Raw genomic sequence first — 21,761 nt, 5'->3', positions numbered from 1 at the left:
CACTACTAATCAGTGCCACACAGGTATGAGCTGTTTGAGCTATGTTATCTCGGTAAACAACAAGGAAACGAAACCTGTACGTGAGAAACACAAATAGACATGGCTCACACTCACACTTTGTTCGTCTCTTGGATTTTGATACACTGTTTTGGTAAGTAAAAATCCTCTCACTTTAGTTCACTAATGAAAACGTTAACGTTGAGGTAGTTCTCTGCGTTGCCACTGTCATATCAGTGGTGTAATAAGGAAGCTAAATGTATATTCACCCTGCTCGATGGTCTATTTGTTGTTAAAGGGCAATTAAAAAAAATATATAATCAATTAAATCATTTGGAATTCTGATTTATTTAAGTGCTTTGAATGTTGAATTTGAATGTTAAATTTTGCACATGATGTTTTTGTAACTATTGCCACCTGAATTTTGTTCAATGCAGTGGTCAGAGTCTACAGCAGTGGTCCCCAATTTATTTTTGCACCACGGACCGGTTTAATGTCAGACAATATTTTCACGGACCCGCCTTTAAGGTGTGGCAGATAAATACAACAAAATAAAAAGATATGGCAGGCATAAAAACATTATTTTCTAAATATAATAAATGTGAATCCACTGTGTTGTTTTTTTGTTCATTTTGCTAGCTTGCGGGTTTCAATTTAGCGGTAATGTATTATGTGTTCCCGGCTGGAGCAGCCCCTTTAAGAAGGTAGCGGATGGAGGTAAGACATGTGACCGAGGCAAGCATCTTGACATGCATCAAGAGTGAGTCTTAGAAAGATGTGGCAGAGAGAATCTTCCATAAAACATCGTTCAGAATCAGATAATAAATAAAACAGAAAAATATTTAAGTTATGTATTGTTTCTGTGCGGCCTGGTCCCAGGTGCCTGGGGGTTGGGGACCACTGGTCTAGGCTATTTCAAGATGTACAGTACTTGTACATACCCCTACTTAAACTTATTTGTTTGTGTTCACACAGAAAAATAAACAGAAAATCAGAAGAGCTTTAAGAGCCAGATGGTCTAGCAGGCTTAAAAGCAACTGCTGTAGCACATTTGATGACTATGTGCAATTATATATCAGTGGATTTGAATTGAACATGGATCTGATTGGTCATGAGGTAGCGATTCAGTAGTGTACCAGGAAACATCACAGGTTTCTGTTAGTGCACAACTTAGTGGACAATTAATTAACAGCAATTAATTTGCAACCAAACAAATATATATAATATAATATATATAGTATATATTTTAATGAATTACAATGTGACACTGAAAACAAGGCAATTCATTAATGGACACTGCGTAAGGAGTCTTCACTTTTAGCACTTACACTAATCAAGCATAACTTAATAGCCATCAATCAGGCAAACATTTGACCACCTGCCTAATATTGTGTTGGTCCCCCTTTTGCTGCCAAAACAGTCCTAAACCATTGAGCATTAAGAACAATTTAAGCTAAAGTAGCTAATTGGATCATCAGACCACATGGGCCCATTACCCTGTCACCGGTTCACCACTGTTCCATCCCTGGTCCACTTTTGGTAGATACTAAGCACATCCCACAAGACCTGCAGTTTTGGAGATGCTCTTTGGAGAGTGTTTTCCACCAGGAATTGTCAGGATTTTGCGTTTTCCCATTTCACTGTAGCAAAAACTGATTGGTCTTGAAAACCTTAGATAGAATTTTTAAATAATATATACAATGGTGAAGGAACAACTGTATTCAATTTCCAATTCAATTCAATTCATTTTTATTTGTATAGCGCTTTTAACAATGAACATTGTCTCAAAGCAGCTTTACACAGATAATGTGTTTATAAAAAATTTATAAGATGTTCTTTATAAGCGTAAGTTTGTCCCTGATAACTGATTGTCCCTTCCTTATGCCCCGAAAACTCCCCGAGATGGCATAAGGAAGAAACCTTGAGAGGAACCAGACTCAAGAGGGAACCCGTCCTCATCTGGGTTGCACCGAATGTCCATTTAGAGCAGATTTACAATGTTGCGGGGTACAATGATGGTGGTCATAACCAAACTGTAGTCATGAGTCAAAATACAATATGTTACAATATGTCAAGTACTCATTCATTATATAATGTAACTATAAACTGCTAAAAGTATGATGTTCTTGAGTTAAAAATGAATATATTAATTGGCAAATGATGTGAGTGTTGTATAACATTTTTGAGCATGCTGTTAAAGGATCCCTTATTAATCCCTTATTAACTAACTTTTACCCACATAGACTCATGGCATTTCTATTTCTCGTAATGGCTTGTTTATCTCATTCGCGTTAGCTTTCTGTTTGTCTATGTCCAGATGAAGCCTGGTCCTGGCATGCAGTGTTGGTAAAGAGTTCAGTGTTTGCACACGCCGGTTCAGAAGCCGAGCTCTCCTGCACCTACAGCACACAGGTTTCAGAGGGCTTCACTCTGGAGTGGCGTTATGCTGCTGACGGTACTCCTGCTGTTCAAGCCCAGAGGGTAAGCGATTAAACTCTAATTTATAAATAGTGTGTGTGTGTGTGTGTGTGTGTGTGTGTGTGTGTGTGTGTGTGTGTGTGTGTGTGTGTGTGTGTGTGTGTGTGTGTGTCTGTTTACAAAAAAGTACTTTATTTATTTATGTTTACACACTATCACCCTCAAAATAGTCCCCTTGCACAACAATACAGCGCTCCCAGTGTTCCTGCCACTTCTAGAAAATTTCATGGAGTCTTCTTTTCGAAGCATGTCAACACCTTCTTCTATTCGTACCGGATCTCCGCCAACAGTGTCAAAACAGCAACCTTTGAGCTGGATCTCTTCATCTTCAGTAAGAGGGTGTAGTCATACATGTCCTGCACCACCCTCACATACTTCCCTGACACACCTGACTTCCTCATACAATACCACAACTCCTCTCTCAGCACTCTGTCATACACTTTCTCTAAATCCACAAACACACAATGCAAATCCTCCTGACCTTTTCTGTACTTCTCCATCAACATTCTCAAAGCAAATAATGCCTCTGTGGTGCTCTTCCTCGGCAACAAATACTGTTGCTCACAGATGGTCACCTCTTCTCTCAGCCCGGCTTTCACTACTCTTTTCCATAAATTCATTGTGTGACTGATCAACTTAATTCCCCTGTAGTTACTGCAGGTCTGCACATCTCCCTTATTCTTAATGATTGGTACCAGCACACTCCTTCTTCATTCCTCAGGCATCCTCCCACCTTCCAAAATCCTGTTAAAAACACTGGTTAAAAACTGCACTGCCATCTCTACCAAACATCTCCATGCTTCTACTTGTATGTCGTCTGGTCCAATCGACTTTCCACTCTTCCTCCTCTTAATCGCTGCTCTCACTTCCTCCTTACTAATCCTATCTACATCCTGCTTCACCATCTCCACACCATCCAACCTTCCTTCTCTCATTTTCTTAATGAATCAGCTGCTTAAAATACTCCCTCCATCTTCTTAACACACTCTCCTCACTAGTCAACACATTTCCATCTCCATCCTTTATTGCTCTAACTTGCAGCACATCCTTCCCAACCGACCAATCGGTATAAATCTTTTTCTCCTTCCTTAGTGTCCAACTTCTCATACAGCTTCTCATATGCCTTTTCCTTGGCTTTTGCCACATCCCTCTTTACCTGCTGCCGCATCTCCTTGTACTCCAGCCTGTTTTCTCATCTCTCTCTCGATCCCAATTCTGTTTTGCCAACCTCTTTCTCCTTATTCTTTCCTGCACTTCCTCATTCCACCACCACGTCTCTTTGTCTTCCTTTCTATTTCCAGATTTCACACCAAGTACCTTCCTAGCTGTCTCCCTTATCACTTCTGCAGTAGTTGCCCAATGATCCAGCACATCTTCACCACCACCCAGCCCCTATCTTACCTCTTCCCTGAATCTCATACTACAGTCTTTCTCCTTCAGTTTCCACCATCCTATTCTTCTTTCAGTCCTCACTCTCCTCCTCTTCTTCTTCACCTCCAAAACCATCCTACAGACTACCATCCGATGCTGTCTAGCTACACTGTCCCCTGCCAAAACCTTACAGTCTCTAATCTCCTTCAGGTTGCATCTCCTACATAGAACATAATCCACCTGTGTGCACCTTCCTCCACTCTTATACGTCACCCTATGCCCCTCCTTCTTCTTAAAATAAGTATTCACTACTGCCATTTATATCCTTTTAGTAAAATCTACCTCCGTCTGCCCTTCTACATTGCTCTCATTAAGGCCATACCTACCTATCCCCTTTTCATCACCTCTGTTCCCTTCACATATGTGACTATTAAAGTCTGCCCCAATCAGCAATCGTTCATTCCTAGGTACACCATCTACCACTTCATCTAACTCACTCCAGATTTTTTCCTTCTCCTCTATCTTACAACCTACTTGTGGAGCATAAGCACTGATGACATTTATCATCATCCCTTCAACTGCCAGCTTCACGTTCATCACCCTGTCAGAAACTCTCTTCACCTCCACTACACTCTTAGTGTACTCTTCCTTCAGAATCACAGTACCACACCATGATAGAACAGTTTAAACCCACCTCCAATGTTCCTGGCCTTACTTCCTTTCCACTTGGTCTCCTGAACACACAACATATATGTCCCTTTCTCCTCTCCATCATATCAGCTAACTCTCTCCCTTTACCAGTCATAGTACCAACATTTTAAGTACCAACCCAAACCTCCACTCTCCTCCACTTCTCCTTTTCCTGACATCTCTGTAGACGTCTTCCTCCTCTCCTACTCCTCCTGCGGCCAACTCTAGCGCAATTACCACCGGTACCCTGTTGGCTAACAATACCTGTGGCAGTCGTTGGTATTGTACTTGTATTGTAATATTATAATGCATGGCCTCTAAGGACTTCCATAGTTCTCTCATATATTCAGAGGTGTTAAATTCTAGATTGTGATTGGTCTCAATGGCAGAATAATAATCTGTTACTTCAACCCAACGCAAGAGTAGTACTTTTTTTTACTGTAATTATAAACCACTTTTTGTCCTGACCCATTTTGTACAGGTGTTGTACTACAATGGAAAACTATATTGGGTGAGCTCTTGGGAGAACAAAATAGCTTTACTGCAGAATCCTCCAGTGTCTGGCGTTGCCTCAGTGAAGATCCACAACGTCCAACCCAGCGACAGTGGTCTTTATATATGTGATGTTACCAATCCAAACGACTGGTCTGGAAGTGGGCAGGGATTAATCAACTTGACTGTGCTGGGTAGGAGAATGAACACGTCTATAAATCTGACTCATTAAACCATTGAGTGCTGATATGAATATTTATGTTGAAATCATTAAAGAAATTATGTAGATTAAATTGACACAAAGTGAACATTTTATTAAATGATAATATTGCCAGTAGTGATGTTTTTTTTTCCTTATAATTTATATTCAGTGGCACCATCTGTGCCTGTATGTGAGCTAAATGGCCACACCTATTTGGGGGATGATGCCACTCTTACATGCCACAGCTCCCAGGGTGTTCCTATACCTATTTATTCCTGGACGAGAGAGAAAGAAACAGAGCCTCTGCCCCCTAACAGCATTGTAGCAGGTATGTACCCTAACCCACAGATTTTCATTTGTCCAGCTTTGATTGTCAGTGCTCTACTCAGCTGAATCAGGCACCTGAGCCCAACCCTGGGTCTGAGATAAGGTTCTGTAACTGTTTGCTCACCAAACATCAAACGGCTTTGTGGATTTACTCAAGCCTTCCAAGTCATGAGTAAATATTTCGTGAAATAGTAAGCCTAATATGACCAACATAAGGGCCTTGGTACTTGTTTAGCTCAAGTACAACCTAATAGTGTTGGTCTAGAAACATTATTAGACCAATTGGTCTTTGAGTTTGCTGATAGTTTCTTTGTCATGTGCATAAAAAGTTTGGGACAGTCGACCTGGGCTTGGTGTGTAATGCAAAAGTGGACATAAGAAGCAAAATAAGAAAAAGAGGAAGTGGAAGATTACTTACAAAGATTATATGTTAACAAAGTATGCAGAATGTATGATGTCTTATGTATGTCAAGTAATTATGCAGGTAAATGGTAGATCTGCAGATACTGACATATATGTTACAGTATGTGAGCAAGTGAAAGAAGAGACATTTACAAAAAGAAATAAGATAAAAGAATCAAGTGACCACTGCTCTCAAGTGGTGGGGTGGGTTAAGTGCTAGTGGTGTACAATAGACATGGTAAGATTCACACATTAGCACTGGTGCATCGACATAAAAGATAACTATGTGATGCATCGATTTAAAAAGGTTAAAAGGGACGAGCTTGTTTATGATCTCAAGGAAGCTGGGACCACAATTACCAGGAAAACCATTGGTAACACACCAAGGTCCTTCTGCTTAACCCTCATAAGGTCTTCGTTTCCTGTTTACAAATCTGGTCTTTGGGGTCTATATGACCCCAACAATTGATAGAGAAATTATACAAAAAATATACATTTTTAATTATACAAATAATATATATATTTTTTTGTTTACTTCTCATCTATTCATTAATGCTGTGTTTTGGGAGATATGAAGTACTTTTGTACCTATTTACCACACAATTCCTCAACTACACCATAAGCTTGCATATAAAATATTAATTTTTTATGAAAAAATTACTTAAATGATGATCTAAATTTCTAATTTATGCTGGATTTATAGAATTTTTTTTGACAAATGAAGAAAAAATATTGAGTTTTTTTCACATTTCCCATTCATTTCAATGTGGGGTCATATTGACCCCGAAGACCAGAAGTGTAAAATTTCTTTTTACATACCTTCAGAACAACCGAATCAAGCCCAGTTTTTGTGTGTGTGTATAGATAGATTATGTAGGAAAAGTCCCAAAATATTATTCCACTCAGATGAAGGGAACCCTTTTTTTTAATCAAGGAAAAGTCGATTGGGGTCATATAGACCCCAAGGACCGATTAAAGGTTAAAAATGCTTTTGCTCAAGAATGCACATGAGCAGGCCTGTCTGAAGTTTTCCAATGAACACCTGAATGATTTAGAGAAGGTTTGGGAGAAAGTGATGTGGTGAGATGACTCTTTGGAGCTAAACGTTTGGAGGCAGAGAAATGCTGAATATGACCCCAAGAACACCATCCCCGCTGTCAAAAATGGAGCAGGAAACAGTCTGCTTTGGGTCTGTTTCTCTGCTAAGGGTACACGAATACTTCACCACATGAACAAGCCTATGCACTGCAGAATCTTTGGTGAAAACCTCCTGGCCTCAGCCAGAACACTGAAGATGGTTTGTGGATGGGTTTTTCAGCATGACAATGACCAAAAACATACGGCCAAGGCAACAATCTGATTGTCTTGTAGCCCATACCAGCCTTGTGAAGATCTACAATCCTGTCCTTAACGTCAGCTCTTTGGTCTTTTTCATGGTGGTGGAGAGGTTTAACTGGAAGAAGTTGCTTCTGTAAAAGGTGTCTTTTATTCACATAACGAGTTGACATTAGGAGTGCTTTCTAAAAGTGTCAGGTCTGTGGGAGTCAGAATTGTTGCTAATTTGGTATGGGATCAAATACTTATTTCACTTGAACGAACACAATTTTTAAAAAATATTATTTATCTCTGTTAAATTAAACCTACTATTAAAATTCTAGACTGTTCATTCTTTGTAAAGGGGTAATTTGACAAAATTGGCAGGGGACCAAATAATTATTTCCCCCACCGTATACTGTTACACTTGCGTGCTATTTATCCAAGCATGGTTGCTGATGTCATAAATGTGCAACTAAGCATGTTAACCTAGGGTTAATGCCAGGGTATGAATTCCCAGGGTTGATTGAACCCTAATATGAACTTTGTAATAGTTAACCCTGGGGCATTTAAAAGCCTGGATAACACATTTCACATTTCAAATAGAATGTATTTTACCTGGGTTAACAGTTAACCCAAAATAAACCCTGATTCTAAATGACTATTGTAAAATATTCCTCTACTCTTTGTAAAAAGCGTGGTTTGGAATGATGATGTCCCAGGGTCATTTAGAAACCTCCAAAGCAGGTCTATTCTTTCACAGGTATATTCATGCAGTGAAATAAAACAGGTATGCACTTGCTTAGGATATACATTTTCATGGGTTTGCTTTGATGTCTAAACCATGACTTATTGCTCTGTTCATATGAAAAATGTTATCGTTCTTATTATTTTTTTAATAGGTAACCTCTGGTAATTCAGAACATTTCAAACTGCTAATAATTTTACCAAGGTTAACTATTAATCTGATAATCTGACGTTTCTGTGTACACTGTGAAACATTCTTATTCTCGTGAGTTAAAAGCGAAGTTTAACCGGGAGATAAGCACAGTGTGAAAAGTCCAATTATGGTCATTGTGGTCAAAAGTATGCAGACACCTGACCAACACATTAATATACAATATGGTTATTGTCCAAAATGCTGTTGGACAGATGGAACCCTGCAATTGTATAAAATGTTTTTTTTTGTATGCTGTAGCATTTTAATTTTCTTTCACAGGTATTGTAAATCCTAAACTTGTTCCAGCATAACAATGTCACTCTGCGCAAGGTCCCCTGGTGGTCTAGTGGTTAGGATGCAGCGCTCTCACCGCTGCGGCCCGGGTTCGATCCCCAGTCATGGAACCGACCCCAGCCACTCTTAATGCTGGTCCCAAGCCTGTATAAATAGGTAGGGTTGCGTTAGGAAGGGCATCCAGCGTAAAAACATGTGCCAAATCAAACATGCGGATGGTCCGCTGTGGCGACCCCTAATGGGAGAAGCCGAAAGAAAGTTTATTCATCATAAATTATAATAAGATGTCATTAACATATAATAATGAGCTCTCTTGCATAACTCTTGCATCTGTCACTATGGTCAGAAATTCAGGTATTAAAAAAAATCTACAGTTTTTAACCAATCAGATTTAAGGCTAATAAGCACTCTAAAATAACAGCTGAAAATCTGCACGTTATTTGATTTGTAAATATTTCCTGGTTTGTAGACCAGCGTACTGGATCGCTTCTCTTGTCCAACCTTTCTACTGCCTTTTCTGGAACCTACACGTGCAGAGCTTCTAATGACCTGGGTGAGGCAGCATGCAGCATCGCTGTGAAAGTGGCACGTGAGTAGGACTTCACAGTATAATCCATAAAAGTATATTTAAGTTCTCATGGCTACATGAATTCTTTGCTGTTGGACAGATGGCAGTAGTGCAGCAGTGGTAGGCGGAGTGCTGATGGGACTTTTTCTCTTAGTCCTACTCATTGCAGCTGTGGTTGTTTATTTCTTCTTCTGCTACAAGAAGAAAGCTCGCAGCTGCACAGAAAACAAATCAAGGTGCGTGTTTAAAAATGCTGATAAACACAATGTATTACTATTGTAAATCTCACTGCTTTTTTTGGTCCCAATAGGAAAAATGCTGATTCATCAGTGACACGCCAGTCAAAAGGTCATCTGCTTTCTGCTCATTTTGATGGTGATGAGCTCAAAGTCTCTCACCTCAGCCCATTGGTGTAAAAGTGGATTTTTCCTTCAGGAATGTACATGGACAACCATGTAACAGTTTTGTATTTTCTTGTGTGCTGTGTGTTATTTTTGGTGAAGTTTATAATAAGTATCGATGCTTTGAATATAAAATGTCCACAGGCATAATCCTGACCGCAGCAGATGTGCATTTGCTTCTGGTGACAATTGCATTGTTTTGGGCTGACTATGTAGGTGTCTTCTAAAACCATGACTTGATGTACATCTGTAAAAAAGTAAATAAACTAAACAAAAGCCATTTATTATTTAGACTCTACAGGTCATCTCTTAAAACCCCCACAGTCTCATTTGTCTTCTGCAATATTGCAAAAAATATATACTTGCAACATACACAAGACATTTGCAATGCTTAGTAAACTGCTGGATAATATGTTAACTAATCTCTTTGTGGAACATTTAATAGAACATTTCAAAGTCAACTATGTGTACAAAATGTAATCATAAAAACACACCAGCTACAGTATACGGGTTACTGTGTGAATTCTCAACTTCTTTTGTCACATACCATACTACTGTTGGAGAAGATGTACACAGTCAATAACAGTATGCATTGAGTTCTGCCCAATCTGAGGCACTTGTTTTGGTTATGTAAATTATTTATGTTAGAGCCTTTTGTTATCATCCTTCATCTCTTTCTAAATTGCTATATAATATATGAGACCTTTTGTATTTGAAGTATTTGTATTTGAAATATTGTTTTTGCTCTGGTAAGCCTCTGCATTGTAGAAACATGTGGTTGCCAGATCTTATTGCTTACCCATCTTGCCCCCTTTTTGCCTTTGTTTTTCTAATATAAAAAACACACGATTATGCTTGTGTATAAACCACATATGAGGTGTTGTGATTTATAAATTACTTAATATTACACAATGACTTGATGTTATGTCAAAGTAAATGGTATCAGTCAGAATCAAAATCAGAATCAGGTTTATTGGCCAAGTGTGTTGACACACACAAGGAATTTGGTTCCAGCTGTTGGTGACTCTCAAAGTACAGACATAATATAAAAACTATACATTCAGCTTGGACTATACAAGACAAAACATACAAGACAAGACAAAAACAGACTATACAAGACAATACAGACAATGTAAGACAGTATAGACAGTGTGAGTATTAAATTGGGATAAAGGTTATATGACAGAACAGTAATGTACATAAAGTGTGAAAGTGCATGGTAGTGCACTTGACAGTATTGTGCGTCAGGTACTATAGAACTTTGTGCAATATATAGCAGCCATAGTGTGTGTAACATATACAGATAATGTGATGACAAATTTCTGTGCAGTACTTATAGATATGAAGCAGGGAATATAATTATGGTGAGTTGTTAATGAGGCTGATTGCTTGGGGAAAGAAACTGTTCCTGTAATTACTCTATTATTAATAATTGTAGTTACCACGCTTGTGGTTACCTGAAAACTAAGGTAGATTTTGTACACGATGAAGATGCCTTTTCATGAGTTTGTGTCATTGAGGAAGTGTGGAAAAGCTTTGCCAAGTAAACCGCTGCTTTTGAACATGTCAGATTTTCTTTTGATGATTTGTTTAATTCCACTGAACCATGTTACTGTTCTGTTTTTACACAGTTTTTTTCTAAAAAAGATTCTATATTTTAAAATATAGTCTACCTCTTGTTTTTTGTCACCCGTCTTACAGACATCCGGTAAGAGTTTCAAGATCATTTATTTTTTATATCTCTGACTGTCTTTTGTGAAATACAAACACTTTGCTATATAGCACTAGTGAGTTACTGTAGCAACTTACATTTTCTCTAAAAGAGCATAGTCTGACAGTAGGTGTTAAGAAATAAGGATCCAAAAAATTTGTTGAACTACTATGCAGTGGCAGGACTTCAATCTCAAGTAAGTAAACCGTTATAGATCACTGCTGGATGTCCCAAGCATTTTGGCAGATTCATTCAGGTTTAAATTTTATATCTGCTGATATTTGATATTGTGATATCATGCCTCTAAACAAAACTTCCAGGTTGTCTGACAAAAAAAAAAACCGCCCCAAAACTCCACCGCCATATTAAACAATGGGTATTAGGTACTCTTCTATATATCTACCTCTCTGTGTGCACCAAACACACCTCTGCTGTTTATTGCCAAAAAAGCTCTATTATGGTTTCATCTGACGATAGGACGTGGTCCCATTTGAAGTCACAGATGTCTGACAAACTGAACACATTCGAGTTTTTTTTTCGATGAGAGTAGAGGCTTTTTTCGTGCAACCTGTCCAAACAACTTGTGGCGATGGATTGGAAACTTTCTGGCCCCAAGATGCAACATAATTCCACAATTCTCCAGGTGTGATTGTTGAGGATTTGTTTTTGCTTTTTTTAACTGTCCTCTTCACAGATATAAACTGACAGGAACATGTTAGTTATGGCTCTGAAGGTGGAAATATGCAGTTTCAGTGCTTATGTTAAATTTACCAGTGCCTATAGCCATTTGCATTTTACAGATATAATACTTAGTTTTGCCTACTGTAATAAATATTTAGGAGGATTTGTGTTACCTCATATTTACTGTATACCCCTGTCATGGTTGGTACCATTTCGTGTTCCTAGTCACCCAGGTTTATTAAAAATGTAAAATACCAATGATCATATACGAAATATATTCTATTAATATTCATTCATGGGGAGGCAGAAATTCGGCATATTATATATATGCAGGTAGTCATCGAATTACGACCACGATTGGGACCGACAGACCGGTCGTAACACGATTTGGTCATAAGTAGAGTAGGCTATATGTACAGTACTGTGAAATTATGCCGGAAGCTGGTACGCACTGTCGTACGCCGCGGCTAGCAATTGTGGTCGTATGGTCGTAAGTTTCATTGGTCGTAAGTCGACGACTATCTATCTATCTATCTATCTATCTATCTATCTATCTATCTATCTATCTATCTATCTATCTATCTATCTATCTATCTATCTATCTATCTATCTATCTATCTATCTATCTATCTATCTATCTATATACACACACACACACACTCACCGGCCACTTTATTCAGTACACCTTACTAGTACTGGGTTGGACCCCCTTTTGCCTTCAGAACTGCCTTAATCCTTTGTGGCATAGATTCAACAAGGCACTGGAAACATTCCTCAGAGATTTTGGTCCATATTGACATGATAGCATCACGCAGTTGCTGCAGATTTGTCGGCTGCACATCCATGATGCGAATCTCATGTTCCACCACATCCCAAAGGTGCTTTATTGGATTGAGATCTGGTGACTGTGGAGGCCATTTGAGTACAGTGAACTCATTGTAATGTTCAAGAAACCAGTCTGAGATGATTCACGCTTTATGACATGGTGCGTTATCCTACTGGAATAGCCATCAGAAGATGGGTACACTGTGGTCATAAAGGGATGGACATGGTCAGCAACAATACTCAGGTAGGCTGTGGCGTTGACACGATGCTCAATTGGTTCTAATGGGCCCAAAGTGTGCCAAGAAAATATCCCCAACACCATTACACCACCACCACCAGCCTGAACTGTTGATACAAGGCAGGATGGCTCCATGCTTTCATGTTGTTGACGCCAAATTCTGACCCTACCATCCGAATGTCGCAGCAGAAATCGAGACTCATCAGACCAGGCAACGTTTTTCCAATCTTCTATTGTCCAATTTTGGTGAGCCTGTGCGAATTGTAGCCTCAGTTTCCTCTTCTTAGCTGTCAGGAGTGGCACCCGGTGTGGTCTTCTGCTGCCTCAAGGTTCGACGTGTTGTGCTTTCAGAGATGTTCTTCTGCATACCTCAGTTGTAATGAGTGGTTATTTGAGTAACTGTTGCCTTTCTATCAGCTCGAACCAGTTTGGCCATTCTCATCTGACCTCTGGCATCAACAAGGCATTTGCGCCCACAGAACTGCCACTCACTGGATATTTTCTTTTTTTCGGACCATTCTCTGTAAACCCTAAAGATGGTTGTGCGTGAAAATCCCAGTAGATCAGCAGTTTCTGAAATACTCAGACCAGCCCGTCTGGCACCAACAACCATGCCACGTTCAAAATCACTTAAATCCCTTTTCTTTCCCATTTTGATGCTCAGGTTAAACTGCAGCAGATCGTCTTGACCATGTCTACATGCCTAAATGCATTAAGTTGCTGCCATGTGATTGGCTGATTAGAAATTTGCGTTAACGAGCAGTTGGACAGGTGTACCTTATAAAGTGGCCGGTGGTTGTATATATATATATATATATATATATATATATATATATATATATATATATATATATATATATATATATATATATATATAGATTGTTACTTTAGTTATAATCTATTTGGTGACATCATTTTATAGAATATAATTTTTTTTTTCTTCATTTTCAACTCATCAACAGCTCCTCAGCATGACTGAAAACAGAGACATTCCTGATCACCTGATCATCGTTTCTCTGCTTGTGTTCTATATGGTGGATGTTTAGCCTGGATACATTAATTAACTAATAAAAAATTGTATTCGATTTGTATTAATATATTCATATGATATGAGGTCCTGTTACCAGCATGACACAAGAACAGGTAGTAGTAATAGTTACTTTTTACTTAAGTACAAGTCAGAGCCCAAACTTTTTTACTTTATCTTTTGGAAAAAGAAAGTGTAGTCAGTACTTCAACTTTTACCATAGTATTTTAAAACATGAGTATCTGTACATCTACTTAAGTGAAGGTGTGTGTACTTTTGAAACAACTGCTCCCTCTACTGCTTATAATACACCAACACATAGGCTTATTTGCTTGCTTATTTATTTGTTCATAAATAAACAAAGAACCTATTAAATTGTTAAATGCCAATACAATTATTATTATTAAAAAACGGTTAATAAACGTCACAAACAAATAATTACAATGAAATAACCATTACATGTGATTACATTCCTTTGGTTGTAAGACTTATGGAGAAAATTGCAGCTAGTGTCTTACTAATCCTATCCACCTTCTGCTTCACCATCTCCACACCATCCGACCGCTCTCTCTCTAATTTTCCTCATTCATCATCTGCTCAAAATACTTTCTCTATCTTCTCAACACACACTCCTCACTAGTCAACACATTTCCATCTCCATTTTTTATTGCTCTAACTTGTAGCACATCCTTCCCAGCTCGGTCTCTCTGCCTGGCCAACTGGTATAAATATTTCTCCTTCCTTAGTGTCCAACTTCTCATACAGCTTCTCATATGCCTTTTCCTTAGCTTTTGACACATCCCTCTTCACTTGCTGCCCCATCTCCTTGTTCTCCTGCCTACTTTTCTCATCACTCTGTAAATCTTAATTCTGTTTTGCCAACCTCTTTCTCCTTATGCTCTCACTTCCTCAGTATTTGCCCAATCATCCAGCACCAATCCCCTGCCTGACCTTTTTCCTGAATCTCACACTACAGTCTTCCTACTTCAGTTTCCACCATCTCATTCTTCTTTTAGTCCTCACTCTCCTCCTCTTCTTCACCTCCAAAACCATCCTACAGATCCGATACTGTCTAGCTACATTGTCTCCTGCCAACATCTTAAAGTCTCCAATATCCTTCAGGTTGCATCTCCTACATAGAACATAGTCCACCTGCTCCTTCCTCCACTCATATTCTGCCACCCTATGCTGCTCCTTCTTCTCAAAATATCTATTAATCACTGCCATTACTATCCCTTTAGCAAAATCTACCACATCTGCCTTTCCACATTCCTCTCCTTAAGACCACACCTACCCATCACCTCCTTATCACCTCTGTTCCCTTCAGCTACATGCCCATTAAAGTCTGAAACGTTTATTTAGCTATAGTATGGAACTGAAATGTAACTATATGCCACAAAAAAACACAGAATTGGCAATAAAAATGAAGACATTTTAGCACACACACACACACACACACACACACACACACACACACACACACACACACACACACACACACACACACACACACACACACACCATCCACTTTATAAGGAACATATGTACAACTGCACATTCATGCAGTTAATCAGTCAATCAGTGATCAGTCAATCATATGGCAACAGCACAACACAACACATGCAGATAAAGCGTGTGTCCGTTAATGTTCACATCAAACATCTGAATGATAAAAAAATGTATCCTTGTCACTTTAATTGCAGCATGGCTGTTGGTTTAACAAAGATTAGTTTCAGTAATTCTATAGTGCTGGTCTCTGCAATTTACACACAACAAAAACTTCAAAATCTTAATCCTATCTAACAAAGTGGTTTTCTGTTGTTGTAGCCAATCTAATATCCTGTGTTTTGTTTATCCTGAGATGTTCTTTTATTACATCTGTGAATATTTACAGTAAATGACTACTTAAGTTGCTCTATGCTTCCTGGCAGGTCAAACTAAACTGTAAATGTTCCCTCACAGAACTATCACTCATGTTGTATATGTGTTCCTTATGAATAATTATGAAAAATGATAAAAAACCTTTTGACCTTGGCACAACCAAACATTATTAGTGTAAACCGTTAAACAGCAAATGACTGCATATATAAAGTTCCAAAGTGAAACAGTGTCAGAACAATCAGCCTTTTGCTGATTGTTGCTCCTGGCATAGTTGCTGTTTATTTGGCTAATGCCCTCTAGCCAGATCTAAAAGTGATGCCATATTCTTTCTATGTTTATGTAGTGATCGATGGGATAAGATATATAAAAAATTACAAATGTAATAATATATATATACAAATATATATATGTTTCCAAATTCCCATTGTATAAATTGTTTAAAAGGTAAGCTTAGGCTTTTACTGGTCACATGTGCATTACAGCACAGTGATATTCTTTCTTCACATGTCCCAGTTTGTTTGGAAGCTGAGGTTAGAGTGCAGAGTCATCCATGATACAGCATCCCTGGACTAGAGAGGATTAAGGGCTTTGCTGAAGGGCCCAACAGTGGCACTTGGCACCCTGATCATAATAAATTCATTCATTCATTCATTTTCTCCCACTTATCCGTAATTCGGGTCGCGGGGGCAGCAGTCTAAGCAGGCCCCCGCCTTCGACTGCTGCCCAATCCTCACAGCACTGTCCCTCACGGTCCCTCCTGCAGGTGGTGAGCCCACGGGAAGTCATAATAAATTAATAATTATAATTATATCAGAATACCTAACTTAGTATTTCGTCGCATTGCAAAAAAATGTAAATTAAAATCAGTTGTAGAGCTGCATAGCATAGGGCACCATTAGGGACACAAGTCAAAAGATTCTTGTGCAATTTTGTATAATAATCACTAGGTGGCACTATTACCTTTCAAGCACAAGTGGTGGCAGCTTATTCCTCATGAGATTTCTTTTTTTTTGGGGGGGGGGGAGTGGGGGGTTGATTGAGTATATATAATTATTGTCCTCAGACTCTAATTTCTTTTGATTAAATGCTGCATAGTAGCAGTGTCAGCTATGTGAAGCTCAATTACAGGATACCCAGGTAGACCACTAAATAATGATTCAGCCCTGAAAAGCAGGGCCATCTAAGGAATAATGGGATTATTACATACAGATCACATGAATTCTCCACTCAAGACATTTTTCTGATAAGACAGCATGAGGTCTATAGTGCCTGAGAGGAAGTTTCCTGTATTGACCCACTGTAAGCTCAACAGTGTTAAAAAATGCAGGTGGAGAAGCTGAGCAAAAGATTAGCCACTGCTTAGGGGAACTTGAGAACTGTTTTTCAAGGTGTATAGTGCACTCACTTCAAGACTTTTTTATCCTTAGACAATCTCAGTCAGCTCACACATGTCTAAGTGATAATGAAGGCAACACGATAGGGACACTGTTCGTTAACAGCTTTTTTTTATTGTCTCTGCTGACAATCTGCTAGAGACACTTTCAGAGCCACTTGGTTTGAGTACATTCAACATTACAAAGGTGGTAGTATAAGATGCTGATATATATGAGATTATGTCAGGGCTGTAAGACTTAGATAATATCAGTGAATCACAAGAGTGAGGATGAGCTCAAGTACAGAGACAGATTTAAACAGAGTGAAGGGGTTTTACTGAAGTCCACAATCCAAAAAATCAAACATCATAAATAAAAAAATGTGGAAAAACAAGGTTATATGCACAATGCTATGCAAATAAAGAAAAGCAGGCAGAAACAACAATCTAAAAATACTTGAAAACTTATAACTAAAATATATATGAAAAAGGGCAATGAAAAATATTTCCACAAAGAAATGCTCCAACAAGACAATTAACAGTAAATATCTATTTATCGATTGATCGATTGGTCAGAGCATATCAGTGACCATTGTTTCAGGTAATAAAACACATTCCCCCTTAACTGAATCTCCATTGAGCAATTCTATTTAAGCTGCATCACTGATACATTTGTGACACGTCATTAATGGTGATTTAGAAGTTGCATGTGAAGTTGCATGTATATTCACAGGTAATGAACATGAACAATATGAATTATTTCCCAGAATGCATTTAGAGGAGAAAAAATAGATATAAATAGAAAGAATATCATACAGTACATTACATTTCCATTATTGAGGGCAGACAAACATGAAGAAACATAAAGTTTCATAAAGTGTATTTTTCTTTTAAAAAATAAGGATTTATTAAAACCTTTCCGTTTAGAAAATTTACCGTTCAGATGAATCATGGCATGAACCCAGTAGGACATTGTGGACTTGAAACACTTACAAGAAATTATAAATCACAAACACAGGTGCTTCTCTGCGCGCGCGCGCACGTGTGTGTGTGTGTGTGTGTGTGTGTGTGTGTGTGTAAAGTATATTTTCTTTACATGCTTCTTATCACAATTTGGCTTAATCCCAGTAGTTCCATTGCAGGACTGTTTATTGATATTTGATTTTTGATATGTTTGTTTTAGTCAATTAACTTGTTTGGACAAGAAGTGTTCACACGTTCTTACACTGACCCGGCATAACATTATGGCCTACTATTGCGTTGGTCCCCATTTAGTCCTCACCCATCGAGCATTAACAGCTTTAACTTCTTTAGCAATTTGAGATGCAGTACTGTAGCTTGTCTGTTGGATAATTACATTTGTTGCCATATTTGATATATAAAGCCTTGGTGGTTCTAGGCACACTATTAATTTAAGTTTGTTTGGGTGGCATAAGCATAATAACTATGCACACAATCATTCCCCCCAGTAAAAAGCAACCAAACTAAAATAATTTGTAGTGTTGTGTGTTGTGTGTTAGTGATTAAAGCATGGAAATTAATGTCTTCAGATGCGGACTTCAATTATTACACATTAACAGTAGCCAATCCACAGTCAGAAAAAATGGTCTGGAATGTGTGTTACCACGTACGCATGACAGTCAGCAAGGCTTGCTTTATGTTTCCGATGCTAAAAAAAAAAAAAAAATGTTGTTATGTCTGAGGTGAATTATCCATTGTTAATTGTATAAATTGTACAAATAGGGATTTTAAAATGGATGAAAGTTGAGTTAAAATATTTCAACAAAATAGCACTTATCTAGCAGCCTTGTGCTTTTTACCTACTAGGCACTACAATATAAATTATTTATATAGGAATATAGGAAGATGTAAGCCAGGGAACTGGAGTGTTTCTGCTTGAATGTTCTATAAGCACTGCTGAAAAACCCGCTCCTCTGACTTTCCTTTTCTGTTGATTGCCTCTAACAATTATTAGCTATTATTTTTGCAATTGTAGTAAAAATAGTATGTTTAGGAAAAGAGCTAAAGTTATAATAGTCCTGTAACTATCCTGCTTAGAGTTTTGCGAATGTTTTGATGCTTTTCTGCTCACCAGTAAGTTATGATATTCTTCCTCACAACTCAAACCTGGCTATTTTCCTGTGACCTCTCTTATCAACAATGCATTTCCACCCACAAAACTGCCTTTTTTTTAAATTTTTGCTTCTTTACAAGTGTTCCTTATCAATAGACAAGGGGTGTGTACACTGATGATCACAGTGTCAAGATGACCAATGAGCTAGAGCAGTGGTCCCCAACCCCCGGGCTGCGGACCAGCACCGGTCCGTGGGTCAATTGGTACCGGGCCACACAGAAAGAATACATAACTTACATTATTTCCGTTTTATTTATTATCTGATTCTAAATGATGTTTTATTTTGAAAAATAACCGGATTCTCTCCGCCACATCTGTCTATGACTCACTCTTGATGCATTTCAAGATGCTTGCCTCGGCCTTCTTAAAGAGGCTGCTCCGGCCGCTAACACATAATACATTACCGCTAATTCAAACCCCCAAGCTAGCAAAATGAACAAACGACAACACAGTGGATTCACGATTATTATTGTATTTAGAAAATATCCGTTTTTATGCCGGTCGTATTATTGAAATTTGTTGTACTTATATTCCTAGCTTGCATAAGTCTTGAAATTTTCCTCTGATTTCTCTAATTAATAAAGTTTCTCATTTTCATCCACAGAACTGCCACTCACTCCCTTTATTTGGTGTCAGTTTTTTACACATCCTGTGCAATGTCTAGAGACTGCTGTGTGTGAACATTCCAGGGGATCAGCAGTTTCTGAAAAACTCCAAAAAAACCTGTCTGGCAACAACAAGGGTTAAAAAAAAAAAGCATATATCTTGACCAGAAAAAAATTATTGATCTGTATTTACGAACTTTAATGCGCAGCGGTCCTGCCCCCTTAATTGAATGACTGGATATTATAAACTATATGGAGGAAACGATGTGGGTACCTGACCATGGCATCTAAATAAACTTGAACATCCCATTCCAAAATCATGGCATTTCCAGAGTTCACTGGCAGCTTGCATTACATGCATTGTGTGTTGTAACCCCTTAGATTTAGCGCTGTGATTTGGTGTATTCTACAACTTTGTAGCTGAGTTGCTGTTGCTTCCAGACATTTCAATTGAACAAAATGAAAACTTACAGCTGCCTGAGGTTGATTAGCTCTCTAGCTAGCTCACATTGATTTTTAAATTCCATTAAAGGTGTTTCTGGTGAAAGTGGTACCCTTTCATCTTTTTTTATCTTCATGTGATGAGCTTTCATTTTTAAAGGTGGTCCAAACCAACAGATGAGCTCCTGTCAAATTGCTGAGGAAGTTAATGCTGGTTCTGATAAAAAAGGTGTCAGAAAACACAGTGCTTTGCAGTTTGTTGCATATGGGGCTGTTGTATATGGGACTAACAGAATATTAGGTGGTCATAACGCTATGCCTTATCGGTGTATGTTTATAAAGCAAACACGGACAATTATAGTGTTTATTATAGAGTGATATACACACAATGAAGGATCCCAATGTAAAAAAAGTTTTTCAATCAAATTATTGGACTAGGACTCTCTGTTGGCTAATAAAGTGTTGGATAGTTTCTGGAGAAATTCTAAGAGAAAATTATAGCACTCCCTCACTGTCACCAGCTTGTCAAAATAATAATAATTAACAATATAACAATAATTCAAGAAATTTCGCTGTAGGAAATTCTCCACCCCTCTATTTTCTGCACTCTTATATTTTTTTAAATACTTTTTACAAGTTATGCAGATAAGCACAGACAGTAAAGTATTGGGAATGTTTTGCCAGACATTGACTGCATTAAACTTTTTAAATAATTAAACAAATAACCCTAGAATACACAAGATTTGTGGTGTTCCATTAGATTTCCTTTTATTTGTTAGGCACACACACATACACACATATAGTAAATAAACCATAAACATGACATAAAAAACCCCCTGTATTTTTTCCCCCTTTAAAAACAGTGTAAGTCACATCTTAAACATAATTTTTTCATTTCTTTATATTGTTAATGTGTTTGAGTCTATGTGGTCTGTCAGCATCTTAGCACCTCAAGATTGTTTTATGCACATAAACTAAAAAATGCTGTTACACAGTAAAACACCACAGACTGGTGAAAAATAAGAACCCCTAGACACTGCCTTCAGGTCTAATGTCAAGGCAGCTTTTTGCACAGCAAGGAACAGTCTGTTCTGGGCTATCAAAGCCCAACCAAGCAAAAAGAAGCCACAGTTAGTTTCTAAACAGTAATGACGCAACTTATACATGGAGGCAGGTGAACCAGCACACAGAATGGTGTAAAGACAAAATTTGGATGATTGTTTTCTTCAGGAGAACCTGAGTAGATCACTCAAAAATTAAGAAAGTCAAAGGCTGCAAGTTATTTAATGTGTGCATGACCAAGGACCTCTCCTGGATTCTCAACATCATCATTTGTACTGTAAGTTGCTCTGAATTAAGGCATCTGTCCA

The 21,761-nt window shown here is 38.1% G+C and overlaps 1 protein-coding gene across 1 annotated transcript; it reads left to right on the top strand.

The window, feature by feature from the left end:
- The first annotated feature begins 13 nt into the window (after positions 1-13).
- LOC310730434 (V-set and immunoglobulin domain-containing protein 2-like) lies at positions 14-9,790 on the top strand. The gene is made up of 7 exons (XM_083549462.1): positions 14-151; positions 2,315-2,478; positions 5,018-5,222; positions 5,400-5,558; positions 8,977-9,096; positions 9,176-9,311; positions 9,386-9,790. The coding sequence occupies exons 1-7, from the start codon at positions 100-102 to the stop codon at positions 9,489-9,491; spliced, it is 942 nt and encodes a 313-aa protein (XP_083405588.1). The 5' UTR covers positions 14-99; the 3' UTR covers positions 9,492-9,790.
- The last annotated feature ends 11,971 nt before the right edge of the window (positions 9,791-21,761 follow it).

This window comes from Silurus aristotelis (genome assembly GCF_946808225.1).
Source record: "Silurus aristotelis genome assembly, chromosome: 8".
Taxonomy (NCBI): domain Eukaryota; kingdom Metazoa; phylum Chordata; class Actinopteri; order Siluriformes; family Siluridae; genus Silurus; species Silurus aristotelis.
This window is presented reverse-complemented; position numbering and strand designations above follow the sequence as displayed.